The following is a 15,589-nucleotide window of genomic DNA, read 5'->3' on the forward strand; positions in this document are numbered from 1 at the left end:
TATAGTGTAACCTTGATAGTTTACATACACAATGTGTTTCCTTTACATGGGTAGTTATTTGTATTAAATGTAATCGAGGGAACAGTAAAGTATAGTGAGTAGTGTTTGTACACATCATGTTAATAATTTCAGCACACACTGAAATTATGTAGAAATGATTAGGAACCGATGAGGTGAGTACAGGTGAAACATTTTCTTTTACCATCCCTTGTTTACTAAAAAACAATAAATAAAGTAGATGTATCTAAGATGTATCTTTTTTCCTTCTTAAACACTGAGAAATGTGTATAGAAAGGAGGATTGTGCTAAAGGGACAATGTTATTAACAGTTTTTACATTTGAAAATGTCATTTTTAGATTCTCTGTAGGCTTAAAGCTCATGCAATAAAGGCTCAAAATATTCGTTCCTAAGTAGCAAATATTAAAAACAGACCACAGAGAGAGGAAAGGAAAGAACATCAGAAAATAATTAACTTTCATAATATCCCTCTTAGCCTCAGGTCTAGCACATTACAGCCTGTATTGAATAAACCACAGTGGAATCAAAGTGAAGTTTACATGTGTAGAAGTTTACATGTGTAGAATTTATTCAGGAGTTAGCAGAATGACAGGCACTCTGAGAAACAATGATTCTTCTCTGTACCACAGGCACAAATCAAACACGCCAGCTTGGCATTTGAACATAAGGCGTTGGGTTAAAGTTGAGTTTTAGACGCTTTGTTTGCGCCATGCTGTGTTTCAGATCAGGACACAAGCAAAACAGAAAAAAAGGAAACTTTCCCTTCATGATAAATTAAATAAAACAGGTTGAGACATGTCATACAAACTGAAAACCAAATCTGGCACAGCGCAGACAAAACAGTACATGAATCACAATGATTTTGTTTTTCTTGGAGCAAAATTAATATAAAATATTTTCTGTAAGAATATAAATCCAATAAATATGTTTTCAATACTGCATTGATAGAAAAATATAATAATCGAAAACCACTAAAATCCACCTCTCAAAGAAACTGACAAACCAGAAATATGAGTGCATAGACACACAGAGGGCAGAATCTGCAAAACATCACCATGATGATAAACGGCCAATGTGGACATCGCAGAGTCAGATCCTCACTGTTATATTTAAAACAAAATACACATCGGCTGGATGTTAATGTCAGCATAATGCCATCTTTTAGACAAGCAAGGAGGTAAACCTCTATTTGCTGCATGGAAACTTCAGCAGAAGACAAAAAGGTTCTGTTTGAAAAGAAACACTGCAAATGTTAGTTTGCTTGACTGACAGGTAGAGTATTTTAAATTCCATTTTAATCAGTATTGCTTCAGTCAGTATTGATGAACATGAAAAAAACCAAAAAGTTTAGTTAATAACAACAATGAAATTCTTTCTTCCATCTTTGTCTTATTTAAATCCAAATGGGCTTCACTGTCATGATGTCTCTCTTACATTATAGCACACAAACCAGAGGCACAGAAACAACTTAATGATTTTCCTCTTATACTGAGAATATCACACTTATAATCAATGTTTTCACCATTAAAGTTTCATCAATTTAAGACATTAGTGTTGTTCCGAAACACCAAACAACCACACAGGGTTAAACAAACGGTCTTTTGGCCCTGAGGTTATTACCATCCGTGACTTTCAAATGGTTGTGATCCTGTGAAATATTCTACCAATTTATCTGTTAAAAATCAATGATCTGTGGATAATTAAAGACAAATCCTACTAAGGAACTTATAATGGAAGAGATAAACAGATGGTAAACACTGTAATAGAAAGATGAACACACAACATCAGATGTGTCCCTTTCTGTTCTGCACTACAGCTCCTTGTACCTTCATCTTCAGTGGCTGAGGGTCTGGTGGTCTTGTCGCTCAGTGGTGTCAGTGGAGGTGTTGCAGTTGGGGCTCAGTGCTCTTGTAAAGCTCTCTGACAGTGGTAGATGAGGCAGTCGGGCAGGTCGGGGACCGGAGAGCGCAGCCACACGGCCAGCGAGCCCGCATGCACACGGCAGTGCATCAGACATGGCTGATCCCGGAGGAGCCGACAGGCTAAAATACCTTCCACCCCTGTGGGCAAAGAGATAAAGGTCACTCACCTACAGTGTAAAATATATAAGAGTAGGCTGCATTTAAGACATATCAGACATATCTGGAACAAGTGGACCTGATTTGAGTTGAGCTGAGACTGATTGGCAAAAAAAAAAAAAAAAAGAAATCAAATCAAATCCGTAAGATTTTCTAATACATATTTCTGCTTAGGTAATAATACATAAATTGGCTGCAACATTAAAAAAATACATTCTTCAGCTTTGGCATTTCATTTGACAAGGTTGAGGTCAAAGAGGCAACTGAGCCTGAGCAGGTTATAAATGTCTCTTCACCTATTATTTCCACAATATGAAGTTTAAGTTTCTTCGTCAGTACATTCAGAGAGGCTGTGAGAGGTTCTTGGCCATCACTTATTATCAGTGTCAGATTCTGCTTTGTGTCATGAGAGAAGGACAGCCACATCGCCCCGTACTCCTCCGTGGACACCGTCAAGGGTCTGCAGGAAAGGTGAGATTAAAGTGAGCAAACAATGGTCTCTGAACGGCAACTCTTTTAAATAAAAGAAGAAAAACACGTCACCTGATGAAGCTGGTTAGGGGGAGCTTGTATGAGAACTGCATTGCCTGAGGCGTCCCAACAGGCAACTGGTAAGAGACCATCCCGACTACTTCAACATGAACTGAAGGCCTCTTCACGGTCAGGGAATACTGGTATACTGCTACACTGTGGCTTCTCACTTCCTCCACTGGACTGTCAGACACGCAGGATACCTGAAAATGAAAATGTCCTTTAATATAAAAGATTAATAAGGACAGCATTAGCCTTCATTAGTGAACTCTTAGCTCAGTACATTACCTCTAGTTGTTCTGAGTCAAGATCTAGTAGTATCTGTTGAATGGCTGAGTCAGAGGAGTTGGTAATGAAAACGACTAGCACTAAGGAGTCCTGTTTCTGCACATGACAGGCTGAGAGATCCAAGCTTTGGATGGTGCACAGAGGAGTGATTTCTGAGTGGCAGAGTTCAGAGAGCTCTGCAGGCAGATGAGAACTGAGAGTCTTTAGGTCTTTAGGTCTGTCTGGGTCTTCATGTGGAGCAGGATCTGCAGCCACCAAACCGTTATTCCTAACGAGAGAGGGGTTACTTTCCTTTATGCCACTGTCAGTTAACTCAGCTTCTAATTCACAGGTGCCATTAGCAGTAGTGAGGCTCTGAGAGAGTTCAGGTGTCTGTTTGGATGAGGAAACGGGCAGTTCTGGGGTGATGCTGGAGTCCAGTAGGTTGTTACACAGCAAATTATCCACAGCGCTGGTAGCAGAGATGAGGGAGTTGGATATCTGGTCAGAGGCGCCCGAGGACGATCCCTGACCTTTGGTTTTTCTTCTGAATCGTTGGGGTGCCAGCTCAGATTTTCCCATCTGTTAGACAGTAAACTTTAAGTTTCACAAGGTGATTTTTCAACAATGCAAAGGGATGTAATATCACATCAACACGGCTGAGATTAATAGAGCCACTAGATCCACTGTAGAGCCAAAACGACTAGTCTGAAATTTTCTTATGTGAGGAAAAATTAAATATCTTTGGATTTTAGACTGTTGATCGGAGACAACAAGCAAATTAAAGACATCAGTTCAGGCGTTGAAAAGTTCCGATTGTGAACAAATGGCCCAGATTGTATATATTTTTGAATCTGTTAATTTCTCCTTGTGTTTCAAAGTAATGTCCCAAAAATATAACAAAGAATCCATCTTTCCTCCATTCTGTGCAGCCCCACCTCAAACAGAAAAAGGTAACCAATACAGAAAACTCTGTAAACTCACCAGACACACAGAGCTTTGGGAGCTGAGGCCAAAAAACAGAGAAGAAGCCAGCTGCTGCTTTTCTTGTTCAGGCTCAGGGGTCGGTGTCGGTGTTGGAGTTTGGCTGTGTGAGCTGTCAGCCTCTGCCTGCTGGTTGGGTGACCGGAGGGGACTTGGTACCTCCACCTGGGCAGTTTCCTCCACTGGTTCCTTCTGCGGCAGGTATCCCTCCCTTCCCCACAACCTCTTCACTCCATCCAGCTTCAGAGTTGCAGAGCTGAAGCAAAAATGGAGAACCACCAGTGTGAGTTCAAAACAATAAAGAAGAACATAATTCTACCAGCAGAGGAATGCATGTTGTGACCACATACCCTCCTTTGTGTGAGAGGTCGGTACTGTCGCCTGACAGACCAGAGCTCATGGAAAACAGCGTTGGAGACTGTCTGTCAGCAATGCTGCAGGAAGACATGCTGATGGGCAGGGACAGGCCGTATGGCTCCAGGCTCAATGCTGAGGTAGACAACACAGCCAGAACAATTCAAACCAAGGCAGTGCACATGTTGCCAAATGTACCAGTGTGAAAGTTAACTTTTTTTTTTTTTTTTTACCTTTTGCCTGGGCTAGTTCCTCCTGCCGTTGATGGGGAGGCTTGTATGGAGCAGCCCCAGCAGCCAACGCCTCCGACACAAATCCATCCAGGAATGACAGAGAGGAATCCACCTGGGAACCAACATTATAACAACAGCAAGTTTAAACGTCTCCTTTAATGAGGAGGAAAAGAGTATTAGAAAAATTCTGCAGGATTTGAAAATTGAAGACGTCATATGTGACGTCTTCAATTTTCAAATCCTGCACGATTGAAGACGTCATATGTGAGTGCTTGCAAATACACTATGTCTTTAGTATTTTTACACTTTGTTTTGCCACAAAGGACAATAAATCTGCAACAGGAAATTTGCATATTTTTATAACATCACTCTTGTTGTCTGCTTGGCTGACACTGCATCTGATATTGAATGCAGTTCTGTGGTAAACCCCACCCTTCACATTATTCCAGACATGCCGAAACTGCTGCAATAGTAACGGCTGAAATGATGAACCCTATTATTTTGGTATAATACTGTCATTAATCTAATTGACTGAGTGCCATGGAGGGCAAGTGTGTGCAGGCCTTTTACCAACCACCAGATAATGAGCACTTACTCTGCCAGAGAGGGAGCACTACAAATTGACACCATCTGCTGTGGTTCCAAAAGCTAAATCATTTTACTGTGTTTCTGGCATCTTTTACCAAACACTGATAAGTTTCAACACCAGTGGACATTTAAAATCAAATCAAATGTTTTCATTTTATCAATACACCTGATTTCTATGAATATTGAACAACACTGCAATCATAAAATGCATACACTTAAAACATTATTGTAATTCTGCAGCCCTTCATGTCTCTTACCTCCAGGGGCTCCAGGCCAGTGTCTCGATGTAGCACCCTGGCTCGTAGCTCAGAGTTCTGGCTGAAGTACTGCAGTTCCTGAGCCCTCTGTCTCAGCACTGTGTCCATTGAGCTGCTGTATGTTTCACAAACCTCCTGAGCGACAGAAACGCCCGCCCTGCCCTCACAGAGCTTGGTCATTGCCATGAGGACCCAGCTCTTGGTTTCACTGCTGGTTTGCCTCATGTCCAGCAGCTTCGCCAGAGGCCTCAGGACTGTCACCGGTTCAAGGTCCTCCCTCAAATGGGAGTATTCACCGAGGACCTGAGCATGGCAGAGAGGGGGCAAAGCCTCAGTGTATGAATCAGATAAAGAGAAGTACTGTCTATACAACTAAGTTTTTATTTGCAATCATCAGCAGAATGTTCTTAAATACATATCAGATAAAAGCACAAAACTTCTAACCAGCCTCTGGTTCTCCTCTCCCCTTATAAATGATCTGCCAGAGGAACTTAGGCAAAATATCCTTTACTGATATTGCTTCTTAATGGACTCGCTTTTATTGCTTTTATTTTCATCACCTCTTTTTGAAAGTAATACATTTTCCTTCTTCTGCTTCCTGTTTAATTATTATTACAGAAGAGTAACACACACTGCTCATCCAGCTCATTATCCATGCCGCACTCACCCAGCTGATGACTTGAAGGAAGCGCTGGGGCAGCTTGCCAGGCTCTCCTTGCAGCAGAGAAACATATGAATCCACGGCAAACAGCCTCAGCTTCCTGTCCTCCTCCTCACTGTCAAATCCTGGACCATTAAAGAGAAATGAAGCATTGTAAATCTAATCAATACCGGCATCAAATTACTGAACTTAAATATCACAACACAGGAACACCACAGAACAAGTAGTGGTTATCTCACCCTCAGACAGCAGTTTAAGGAAATTGTTTGGGATGTCAGGCTGCATCATGTCTCCACCTACTGAAAACACTGTGTTCATGGTCTCAATGAACCATTCATTGTCTGGTGCATATGTATAATGTGTATAGGAAAAAAAAGCAAATAGGAAGAAACGAGGTATAAAAAAATATGACAGAATGTTATTAAAAGACTGGATTACTTTTCTTCCACCCAAACCTAATTTAAATGTCGTACTTGCACCTCAGCAGCAGCTTTAGTGTTGGGAAACTGAGAAATTCAGCTGCAGGCCACTGGGCTTTAACACAGTCCAACCAGTTTAAATCTGCAGGCGAGTCATACCTGTTTTTATGCTCCACTGACAAAAACTGCATTGAAAACCATGCTTTCTTCCAGTTTTTTTTTTTTTTTTTTTTTACTTTTTCTTATCTCTCTCTGTGTCAGGGGAGGGAACTTAATAAAGTCAAATCAACTTCAAAGAAAGCAAAGTCTGTGACCCCTTTTAACTGTCAGAACCAATAAGCCTACCAAGAATGTGAGCTTCCCATTAGTCAAAACACAATTTATGGTTGTTTTTGAAGGCCTTGACAACTCCCCCTTTCAACTTTGTTTATTTTTGAAAGGGTTTTTCCAGTTTTCCAAGTACAGTGAGTCACCAGAGGTAAAAGAATGTATGTTTAACACTGAGCACTGTCACATGCAGAAGGATATTTTTCTGCCAGTTCTGCGACCTTCCCCACCAGGTCAATAGTAGTGTAGTCATCTGTACTGATGCGCAGAAAATCCAGCATCTTCTCCACAATGACCATCACGTTTTGGCCGTTTGTGATCCGAAAGAGCAGCTCCAGTGTCTACAAGAGAACAGAGGACACACCAAATCCTGTAAACCTACAAAGCTCACGACACCAAAATCCAAACTACACCACTATCTGCCTCACCTCACGCTTGATGATGAGGTCAGGGTGATCGAGACACTCTATGATGGTCATCTGATGCTGCAGGGCCAGTTTAGGATCCTGCTGGACCACATAAGTGAGGGCCTTTAAGCCTAAAATAACATCAAATAAACAGAGTTTATAAATGAAATCTTGATTGCCAGTGGAGAAAAATTACTCATTAAATCATGCTTTCTTACCGAGATATTTCAGATTTATCTTCGGAGACAGAACAAAGTTGCCAATGCACTTTGCAGCTTTTTCCAAAAGGTCGGATTTGGGATGAATTGTGTAAATACATTTTACACACTCATATAATATTGCTGGAAATAAAAAAAGATGTATATGAGTGGCTAATGATTTCAAACAAACACATTCATTAGAAACGCTACTCTACATTTAACATACCATAGGTGATGTTATGATTCATCTCTGCTCTTTGTAAGGACTCGTCAAGGACTTCATACATGATCTCACTTGTACTATGAACACAAAACAGACTCACAAATTCAATTTGAAGGAATTCATTAAAAGAGCACAACCACACAACAGCATAAACGTCCCATTTATCCAAAGACAGAATAAGTAATAATTACCTCTGGTCATTTTTTCCCAGTAGGGACAGTATTCTGAGAAGCTGGATTTGAAGCCATGGAGCAGGAACACTGTGATAGTTAAAATCCATGGGCAGTTTTCCTCCTACCACCTGCTTCAGTATGGTGACAAAACTTGCTGTTAAGTCCTTATAACCCTCTGGATTCTCCTGTAACAACAGAAAAAAGGGTCTCAGGAGCAGATTACACCAAATTTGAGCAAACCAAGATGTATGTATAATGTTTTTTCAGTAAAAGCAGTTAATGTGGTCAAGTCGAGTCCAAAAAAACACATTACCTGGATCATCTGTAAGTAGATGTGTAGTGAAGCTGTCATCACACCAGGATCCTTGTCACACAGAGCTTTGCGAAACTTGTTGTGGATGTGTTGCACTTGATTCGGTGCTATCAGGTAGAATTTGTACAGTGCCAGGACTGCTTTTCGCCGAATGATTTCTCTACAAATGTTACATGTTACAAGAAAGATCTATAAATCCCAATATTCAAGCTAATTTTTCACAGTCCAAGTACCATATGAAGAATCCTGTAACTAATTGACCCAGAAAGGCAACAAGTATTTCTTACTTTGGGTGATTAAGTTTCTCCTCCACCAGAGGAAGGATTGCAGGTATCATATCTTTGGGGAACATTTGGCTGACAACAGTTAGAGCCATGCACACTTCAATAAGGTTTGTACTCTGAAGATCCTACAAACACAAAACACATCAACATCCCTTATTTGCGTTCAAACTCAAGATGACAAATGCTGTAAAAACGTAACACCCACCTTTAATACAGTGTTCACAAGAAGAAGAAGCAGCTCATGACTTTCATTCAGAAACAAGGACACAGAAAGGTAACCTGCAAATCACACAGAGAACTATTTTTTGCTTGTGTCAGTGTAGGTGTGATGCAGTGGAGCTGTTTCAGAGTTAGATCAATAAAGTTGTTGTGATGACAAATGAAGAATGTTCTCAAAAATCACCATTTTAAAACATCAAAAGGCAACAAATTATGCTCCTAGTGTTGATTATGAGACTAACTGAGTATTGCTGAACCAGTGAGTAAGAATTCAGAGGAATAATTAAGCTTTTCAGCTAATTTCAAAAGGACATACCAACTCTTTTCTCCAGAGCAGTGCCTTGTTGAGCCAGTTTGATGGCATGAATATAGCTGAAGGAAGCCTCATAACCCAAGCTTTCACAGTAGATTGCTCTCACCATTAGCTCCTTCATCTGCCTCTGAATCAGATCATAACACAAGGAAGAGGTCCACACATCAATAATTTCAGGCATTACTGGACTTATTTAAATAATCTGGTTTCTTGTGCAAAATCAAACTGGAAAATCAGGTGAACTGTACCATGGTGGTGTTGGGGGAGGACAACTGTTCTTTGATAGATGCAAGTTCACGCTGAATAAGTTTCTCTTCTTCCTGAATAGGAGAAACAAACAAGTAAAGACAATAAGAACAAATGTCTGAGGTAAAACTGACTGCTGTCATTGGCCATGTTAAGTTAAAGAAACATACTTAAGCCTATTAATATATCAGGATGTTAGCTACTTTTTAAAATATTTCAAGAAGGTAGGAAAGGTTAAAAGTATAAATACCAGAGTCAGTGTAATAAATTTAGGTATTTATGGATTTAATACAGTTCAGGATGCTTTTCTGTACACTGGTACTTACAAATAGGATAATCTGCCTTAGGTAAGCCTGCCTTCATTAAGAAAGTGTCAAACCTTACTGCCCTCCGTTAGCTGCATTTTTGTGGCATAACTTTTGTGTTGTGGTTGTAAGCAGAGGTAATGTGAAACAATTTTTGTACAGTAACAGGATTTTTTTTACCCTCCATGTTTTGCTTCCAGGTTTACCTTCCCAACACCACAGTGTGTTAATGCAAAGACTGTGGACGCTTGACTTCTAGCAACTTGAATGCCAGAGCTTATCACAAGCACATGAACACACCAAGACAGACAAGCTTTTAAAATAGCCCTGTCTCTATTTCACACGAATTACCACATGATAACAACCCGACAGAAACGAGAGTGTCTGTAAATCTAATTAAGGTAATGTCCGAAACACCTGGCATTTATTAACATAAAAATACCTGTAATTCGAAAACACAGACACACCTTTTTGAGTTAGCATAGTCAGCTTAGCAAGCTAACGTTAAAGCAAAACTGACTGACACTCATGTTTTTCCCCAGAGCTCCAGTTTTAAAGGGCAGACTCACATGTTTGGACGTTAGCTCTGTGATTCCTCTGATGAGGTTTCCTAGTTTGGAGGTGGAGGACAGTTTTGCAGATCCAGGCTGAGAGTCTAAAGACAGGAGGCTAGGCAGGGCTGTCAGGGTCTTCTCCACAACATCGCTCATTTTGGCAGCAAAAAGCGGGTTTGGCAGCTGGCTTCTCACTCCGAAAACACGTTTACTAAATCATCTATCCATCCCAGCGAGACTCTCTCACACAGAGACAGTAAGCGTTGTCTGCTAAACATTTAAAAAGATCTCAAGAGGTAAGATGCTAGCCTGCCAGTCGGCCATTGTTTTGATTCAGCAGAAGAGCCAAGGCTTGTTGTTGACGTCACTTCCCCTTTAATTTGAAAACTTTATTAGAAACCTTAAACATAAACAGTGTTTGCTGGGTCAAAATAATAAAAATTGTACAAGAAAATAAGTGTAAAACTATTAGATGAGGTAAAGAAAAATAATCAAACACACAGCTGTGATATTCAAAACTCAGTTTATTATGTTTGTAATATTTTGATAAACAGTCCCTTGTATAACTGTACACTAAACTACAATAAAATAATTACAGTAAATATGAAATTACAGCCATTGGACAACCGCATGAAAATGAGTACATTATAAGAATTGAAACATGTTTTGTTATATATATATATATTTATTAGTATTTAGATATCTAGTGGGGGACCATAGGTTGAGAGTGTCTGCAGTGACCGAGTGTGCACATAGAGCAGTGAGTAGCTTCCACAGCTGGAAACAAACAGAGATGAGAGGTAAACCATATTTTAAGACCATAGCAAAGGAAAATAAACATCACAGATTTAGGTTTACCTTTAAATGTGCTTTCTTACAATAGAATAATATTGGCAGGTGAGTTGCTGTCAAGAACAAAGATGATGTAGGATTAAAAAACACACAAATTTGTTGTCTATTTCAATCTTTAATAAACTACAAATTTGTATTTTTGGCCATAGTTTTGGTCAATATTTTACTTCAGCGCTCATTCATATGTAATGTTATTTTCAACTGCTGCAGAATAGCTAATATTGATTGATTTCTAGAAGCCAATCTAATAATTCTCTCTATTATCCCTCATTTTCCAATATATCTCATTTACAGAGAAGTGACATATCTGCATCCTTCCCTTTGTATTCTCTGTCTGTGGCACGACTTGGTTAAACCGAGTGAAGCTGAGGCCGTCACATAAACGTCACTGCTTCTCCTGCAGATGCATTTTGTTTCCTTTGGTCCCATTTTCTTCCACAGACTGCATTCCTCCATTACTTTTTGTGCAGTAAAACAAAATAAAATAAATAAATAAATAAATAATGTCCTTTATGTGGGCACATACAATACATCACTTTATTGTGTCACTTCTATCCTAGACTGATGCTAGCCACTACCAATTATATTTTCTGCAATATACATTTTACTTCTTAATTTGTAACCATAAGTACTTCTGTGCAATTTTCTTTCAATCATACTGTAATACAAGCGTGCCATTTGGTTTAATTACTCTCTGAAATATGTAAATCTACCCTGGCCATGAGACTGGAGCTTATACAGTGCTATTAATATGCTCTATGTACAACCAAGACTGAGTCTCTATCTCTGTGATTGTACTCTAGCAAACAGAAACATCGGTGCGTCTTCAATAGGTCTGTCTACCATTTAATTCTCTGTGTCTTCATCCTTAAGCCCAGATCTGGAAATGAAGAAAGAGCAGCCATTACAAGGTATCATAAACAAAGATCATTTCAGACTGAAAAGTTGTCAAACCAGACAAATATAACCGACATCTCATACCCGGAGAGTGTGGTCCCAGGAACCTGTGCAGAAGGCAGTCCCATCTGGGGAAACACGCAGTGTACTGACACGGTTCTCGTGTCCAAACAGAATAGACACCCGTGTTCCTTTGAGAACATCCCAAACATTTATGGTGTAGTCGTTGTAGCCGCCAAACAGTAGCCGGCCTTTGAAAAAAACACACACGCATACACAAATGCTTTTAACAGTTTGTAAAAGCAATATCTTTAATCTCAGGAGGAACCAAAGTGCAATGAATTTGTGTTTGATTCAATATTCTGAGTAAATCTGAGGAGAAAATGTATATTTATCTTACCACTGAGAGAGAAATCAACGCTAGAGACCCCAAATATGATGCTCTCTTTGGAATAAATAGCCACTTCTCTGTCTGCCCTTAAGTCATACAGGCGGCACTGTAAAAAAGGTCAGTGTTTGAATTAAATACGTAGATGAATAAACATATTTCCCAAAATGCTGAATTATTCTTTTAAGATCAAATGAATAAGTAATATCTGAATACATACTGTAGCATCATCCGAGCCAGATGCAAATGCATCTCCACTGGGATAGTATCTGTTTAAAAAAAGACATAAACAGCCACAGTTAGGAACAGTGTGCTTATCTGTACACTTACATCAGAACTCAAAGTTGCCATTTCAAGGTAATCACTTACCGCACACTGTTTATGTCTGATTCATGAGTTTCAAAGGATTGAATACACTGTCCTGAACGCATGTCCCACACATTGGCCTTCTTATCACAACCCTGCCATAAAATAAAATCATGTAGAACATGGCAAAATTCAGTCGAGTTAAAAAAGTGATAAGAAATTGTGAAAACGGAGGAAGGAGTGTCCTCACCCCTGAAACAAATGTGTTTCCGGTCTCAGAGGGGGCCAGGTCCAGACAGAGCACATCTGCTGCATGTCCATGGAAACTCTGCAACAGCTGCCCACTCTCAACATCCCATAATGCACATGTACCATCTCCGCTGGACGTCAGAATCTTTAACACAACCAAATGATAAGGAGGAAGAATAACGGCAGTTCTTAAGCTCAGTAAAAAAGTTGATAAGGGCTAACACACTGCTATAAAGGGATCATCTCTGCTGTGTGAAACATCATGTGACCAGGACATCAAACGGCTGCTGTGAATTATTAACAAAGCGGGGAAGCTTCTTTCACTTGAATATATAAGGCAGCGATTTCCGATTAATAATGAGAGAATAATTACAATGAGAGAAGCAGCCGTGTTTGCAGGAAACGAATTTGTTGGTGAAACAGAAGCATGACATGAAACACAGTTTTTCTAAATATATACTTTGTATTGCTTTTGTGCTTTGTGTAATTATTTATTGTGTATGCAGGGATAGTCCCACCTGCATATCCGAGTTGGTGAAGCTACAGGCAGACAGGTAGTTTGTGTGCATGGCCACTGACTTCTTCTTCGCGGCCAAATTCTCATTCTTGTCCAGGGACAGAGGATACACAGAGCATTTGTTGTCCAGGCCTCTGTGACAGAAAACAACAATAGTTTACAAAAAAAAACAGAAAATCAAATAGTTGATACACCGCATTAGGATCATCAGTGGTAGTAAGACACTCACCCACAAGCTACAGCGCACCCAGAGGGGGCATAGGCACAGGCCATCACCCAGGTGCAAGGCATTGTCACAGCATGCTCCTAATGAACATAAAAAGACAAAGCTGCATGAGCTGCACTGGGACAGGGAGATGAACCAAATTCATTAGGCATAATTAGAGCAGAGCAGGCAGCTTTAGGCTGTTAGACATTAGAGGTGTTGCAGTTTGTCCAAAACTAAAAATAATGGGATGGCTTTTTTTGTCACCTCCCTCCTTAATCATATCGAAGGAAGCCTTTGGGCAGCTTTTGTGTCCCTTACAAAAAGGTGTACAAATGTAGTAATTCCCTCTGATTCCATGCGCTATCACAGCTACTTCTCTTAAAGCCATGATAGCTCATGAATTAGATTTTCTACATGATAATGGAGAAAGTGAAATTCTCAATTATAAGCTCAATGGAACAATTTATTGCAGCCCTTGATAAATTACATAAAAAATAATGGACACTACATTCCAGTTTTCATGGACAAATGATAACCACTATTTCATAATCTACACACATATATTTTTAGATTTTTGGTTTCAAAGTATTAAATTACTGCTGTGTTCTCATGATTTAGATTACTTATTACACATATAACATTAACTTTACATTTTACTTTAAATATGGATATTTGTTTAGTAAAGTTATGGATGTACACCTGTGGTTCGTCAACCAAATGGTCCTAAGATAAATTTTAGCGTCACAAAATGATTGTGTGAAAAAATATGTTACTCAGGTTATTTTTTTTATGACTTTGTTGTAGTTTTTACTGTTGTCTGGGGAAATACCTAATACTAAACACTAATTATTATTATTATTATTATTATTATTATATTATTATAATTATTATCCTTTCAGACCTTATAAAATCCTTCAAATAAAACAATCTGAGATGGAAAAATCACTCTGTTGGAGCTATTTACAACCTGTGTCCATACTCACTAATGACATACCAGGAGGTGGAGGTGACAACAAGGTAGGAAACCACTGATTAGACTATAGCTATGTTGTAGTGTTGAAGTACTTTCAGGACTTTGGTTTTGTGTAAAGAAGTACGGCTTAAACACCTGTTTGTAAAAAGTTTCAAGGAGGATGTAATGAGAATAGGAAAAAATGTGAAAATGTTTCAGCATTTTGCTTAAGCGGTCCTGATGATTTTCATTTTGTAATAAAATACCTGTGTACTGAAGAAAAAGCATTTACCTTGTTGGTGGTGAAAGCATCCCATACAATCACTTTGCCATCCTGTAAAGAGATTAGAACAAGTAGAATGTTAAAATACGTAGATTACATGCAATTACAAATGGTCTTTAGAGTTGGCTGCAAGGTACAAAGGCAGCTCTGAAAGCATAAAAGTCAGTACATGACCTGTGAGGAGCTGACGATCCTCCTCTTGTCCTTACACCAGTCCATGCACAGAACTTTGTTGCCATGTCCCTTCAGAGTTCTTCGGGTCTTCATGACAAACTGACCCAGTCCCTCCACCTTCTCTGCCACCTGATGTACTGTACACACACAGAAGCATACACAATGCACATTACAGACATTACATCAAGCCTTCGACTGTATACACCCTCGATTAATATTGCTGGCAGCAATAAGGATTAAACAACAGTAGGCCTATGTTAAATGAAGGGACATATCGAATTGGTCTTTGTTTTTTGCCCTGTTCTGAAATAGCTTAAGTGAGCAGACATGCATTACAAATATCCTGCTTCTAGTTTTTCACATTTACTTTCAACATCAATACATATTGCTAAGACGTGAATGGACAAAACCACTACACAGAGGAAATTTGGATGGAAGCAGTGGACTGTAAAATCGGAAAGCAAACAAACATCCTGTCCAATCTAGGGTAACGTCAGGCCAGTCAGATCAATAATCAGCTTCGACAAATTCACATCACTGAGAAATTGGCGATATTTGACTCCTGGCAGAGATACGGGAGGCTATTTTCGGTGCATTTGATGTTATTTGTCCCGTCACAGTGTAAACGAAGGGGTGAACCGAGGCCTCTCCATTTTCAGGACTCACGCTCGACATCGTGCAGCTTCGCTCTTTCCTCCTCCAGCTTCGACTTCAGCGTCTCCGACTCCGTTTTGAGGTGGGCCAGAGTCTCATTCAGCTGTACCTCCTGTGTCGCCATTTCAGGGATTAGAGGGGATCTCATATATTT

The 15,589-nt window shown here is 39.6% G+C and overlaps 2 protein-coding genes across 2 annotated transcripts; both read right to left on the reverse strand.

The window, feature by feature from the left end:
• Nucleotides 1–493: 493 nt before the first annotated feature.
• ap4e1 (adaptor related protein complex 4 subunit epsilon 1) lies at nucleotides 494–10,292 on the reverse strand. The gene is made up of 21 exons (XM_041038011.1): nucleotides 9,971–10,292; nucleotides 9,099–9,170; nucleotides 8,854–8,977; nucleotides 8,524–8,597; nucleotides 8,322–8,443; nucleotides 8,035–8,194; nucleotides 7,740–7,906; nucleotides 7,552–7,625; nucleotides 7,344–7,466; nucleotides 7,147–7,256; nucleotides 6,920–7,059; nucleotides 6,212–6,324; nucleotides 5,979–6,097; nucleotides 5,312–5,614; nucleotides 4,467–4,578; nucleotides 4,230–4,368; nucleotides 3,880–4,135; nucleotides 2,917–3,477; nucleotides 2,641–2,831; nucleotides 2,394–2,557; nucleotides 494–2,079 (listed from the first exon to the last, which is right to left on the reverse strand). Exons 1-21 carry the CDS (start codon nucleotides 10,109–10,111, stop codon nucleotides 1,919–1,921), a joined length of 3,426 nt encoding a protein of 1,141 aa, XP_040893945.1. The 5' UTR covers nucleotides 10,112–10,292; the 3' UTR covers nucleotides 494–1,918.
• A 1,328-nt stretch (nucleotides 10,293–11,620) lies between these two features.
• Nucleotides 11,621–15,583, reverse strand: gnb5a (guanine nucleotide binding protein (G protein), beta 5a). Its single transcript, XM_041038052.1, has 11 exons — nucleotides 15,448–15,583; nucleotides 14,782–14,918; nucleotides 14,617–14,658; nucleotides 13,394–13,470; nucleotides 13,166–13,298; nucleotides 12,649–12,792; nucleotides 12,462–12,553; nucleotides 12,313–12,361; nucleotides 12,105–12,201; nucleotides 11,789–11,955; nucleotides 11,621–11,687 (listed from the first exon to the last, which is right to left on the reverse strand). Exons 1-11 carry the CDS (start codon nucleotides 15,581–15,583, stop codon nucleotides 11,676–11,678), a joined length of 1,086 nt encoding a protein of 361 aa, XP_040893986.1. The 3' UTR covers nucleotides 11,621–11,675.
• Between the last annotated feature and the right edge of the window lie 6 nt (nucleotides 15,584–15,589).

The sequence above is a fragment of the Toxotes jaculatrix genome, chromosome 5 (genome assembly GCF_017976425.1).
Source record: "Toxotes jaculatrix isolate fToxJac2 chromosome 5, fToxJac2.pri, whole genome shotgun sequence".
Lineage (NCBI taxonomy): Eukaryota > Metazoa > Chordata > Actinopteri > Toxotidae > Toxotes > Toxotes jaculatrix.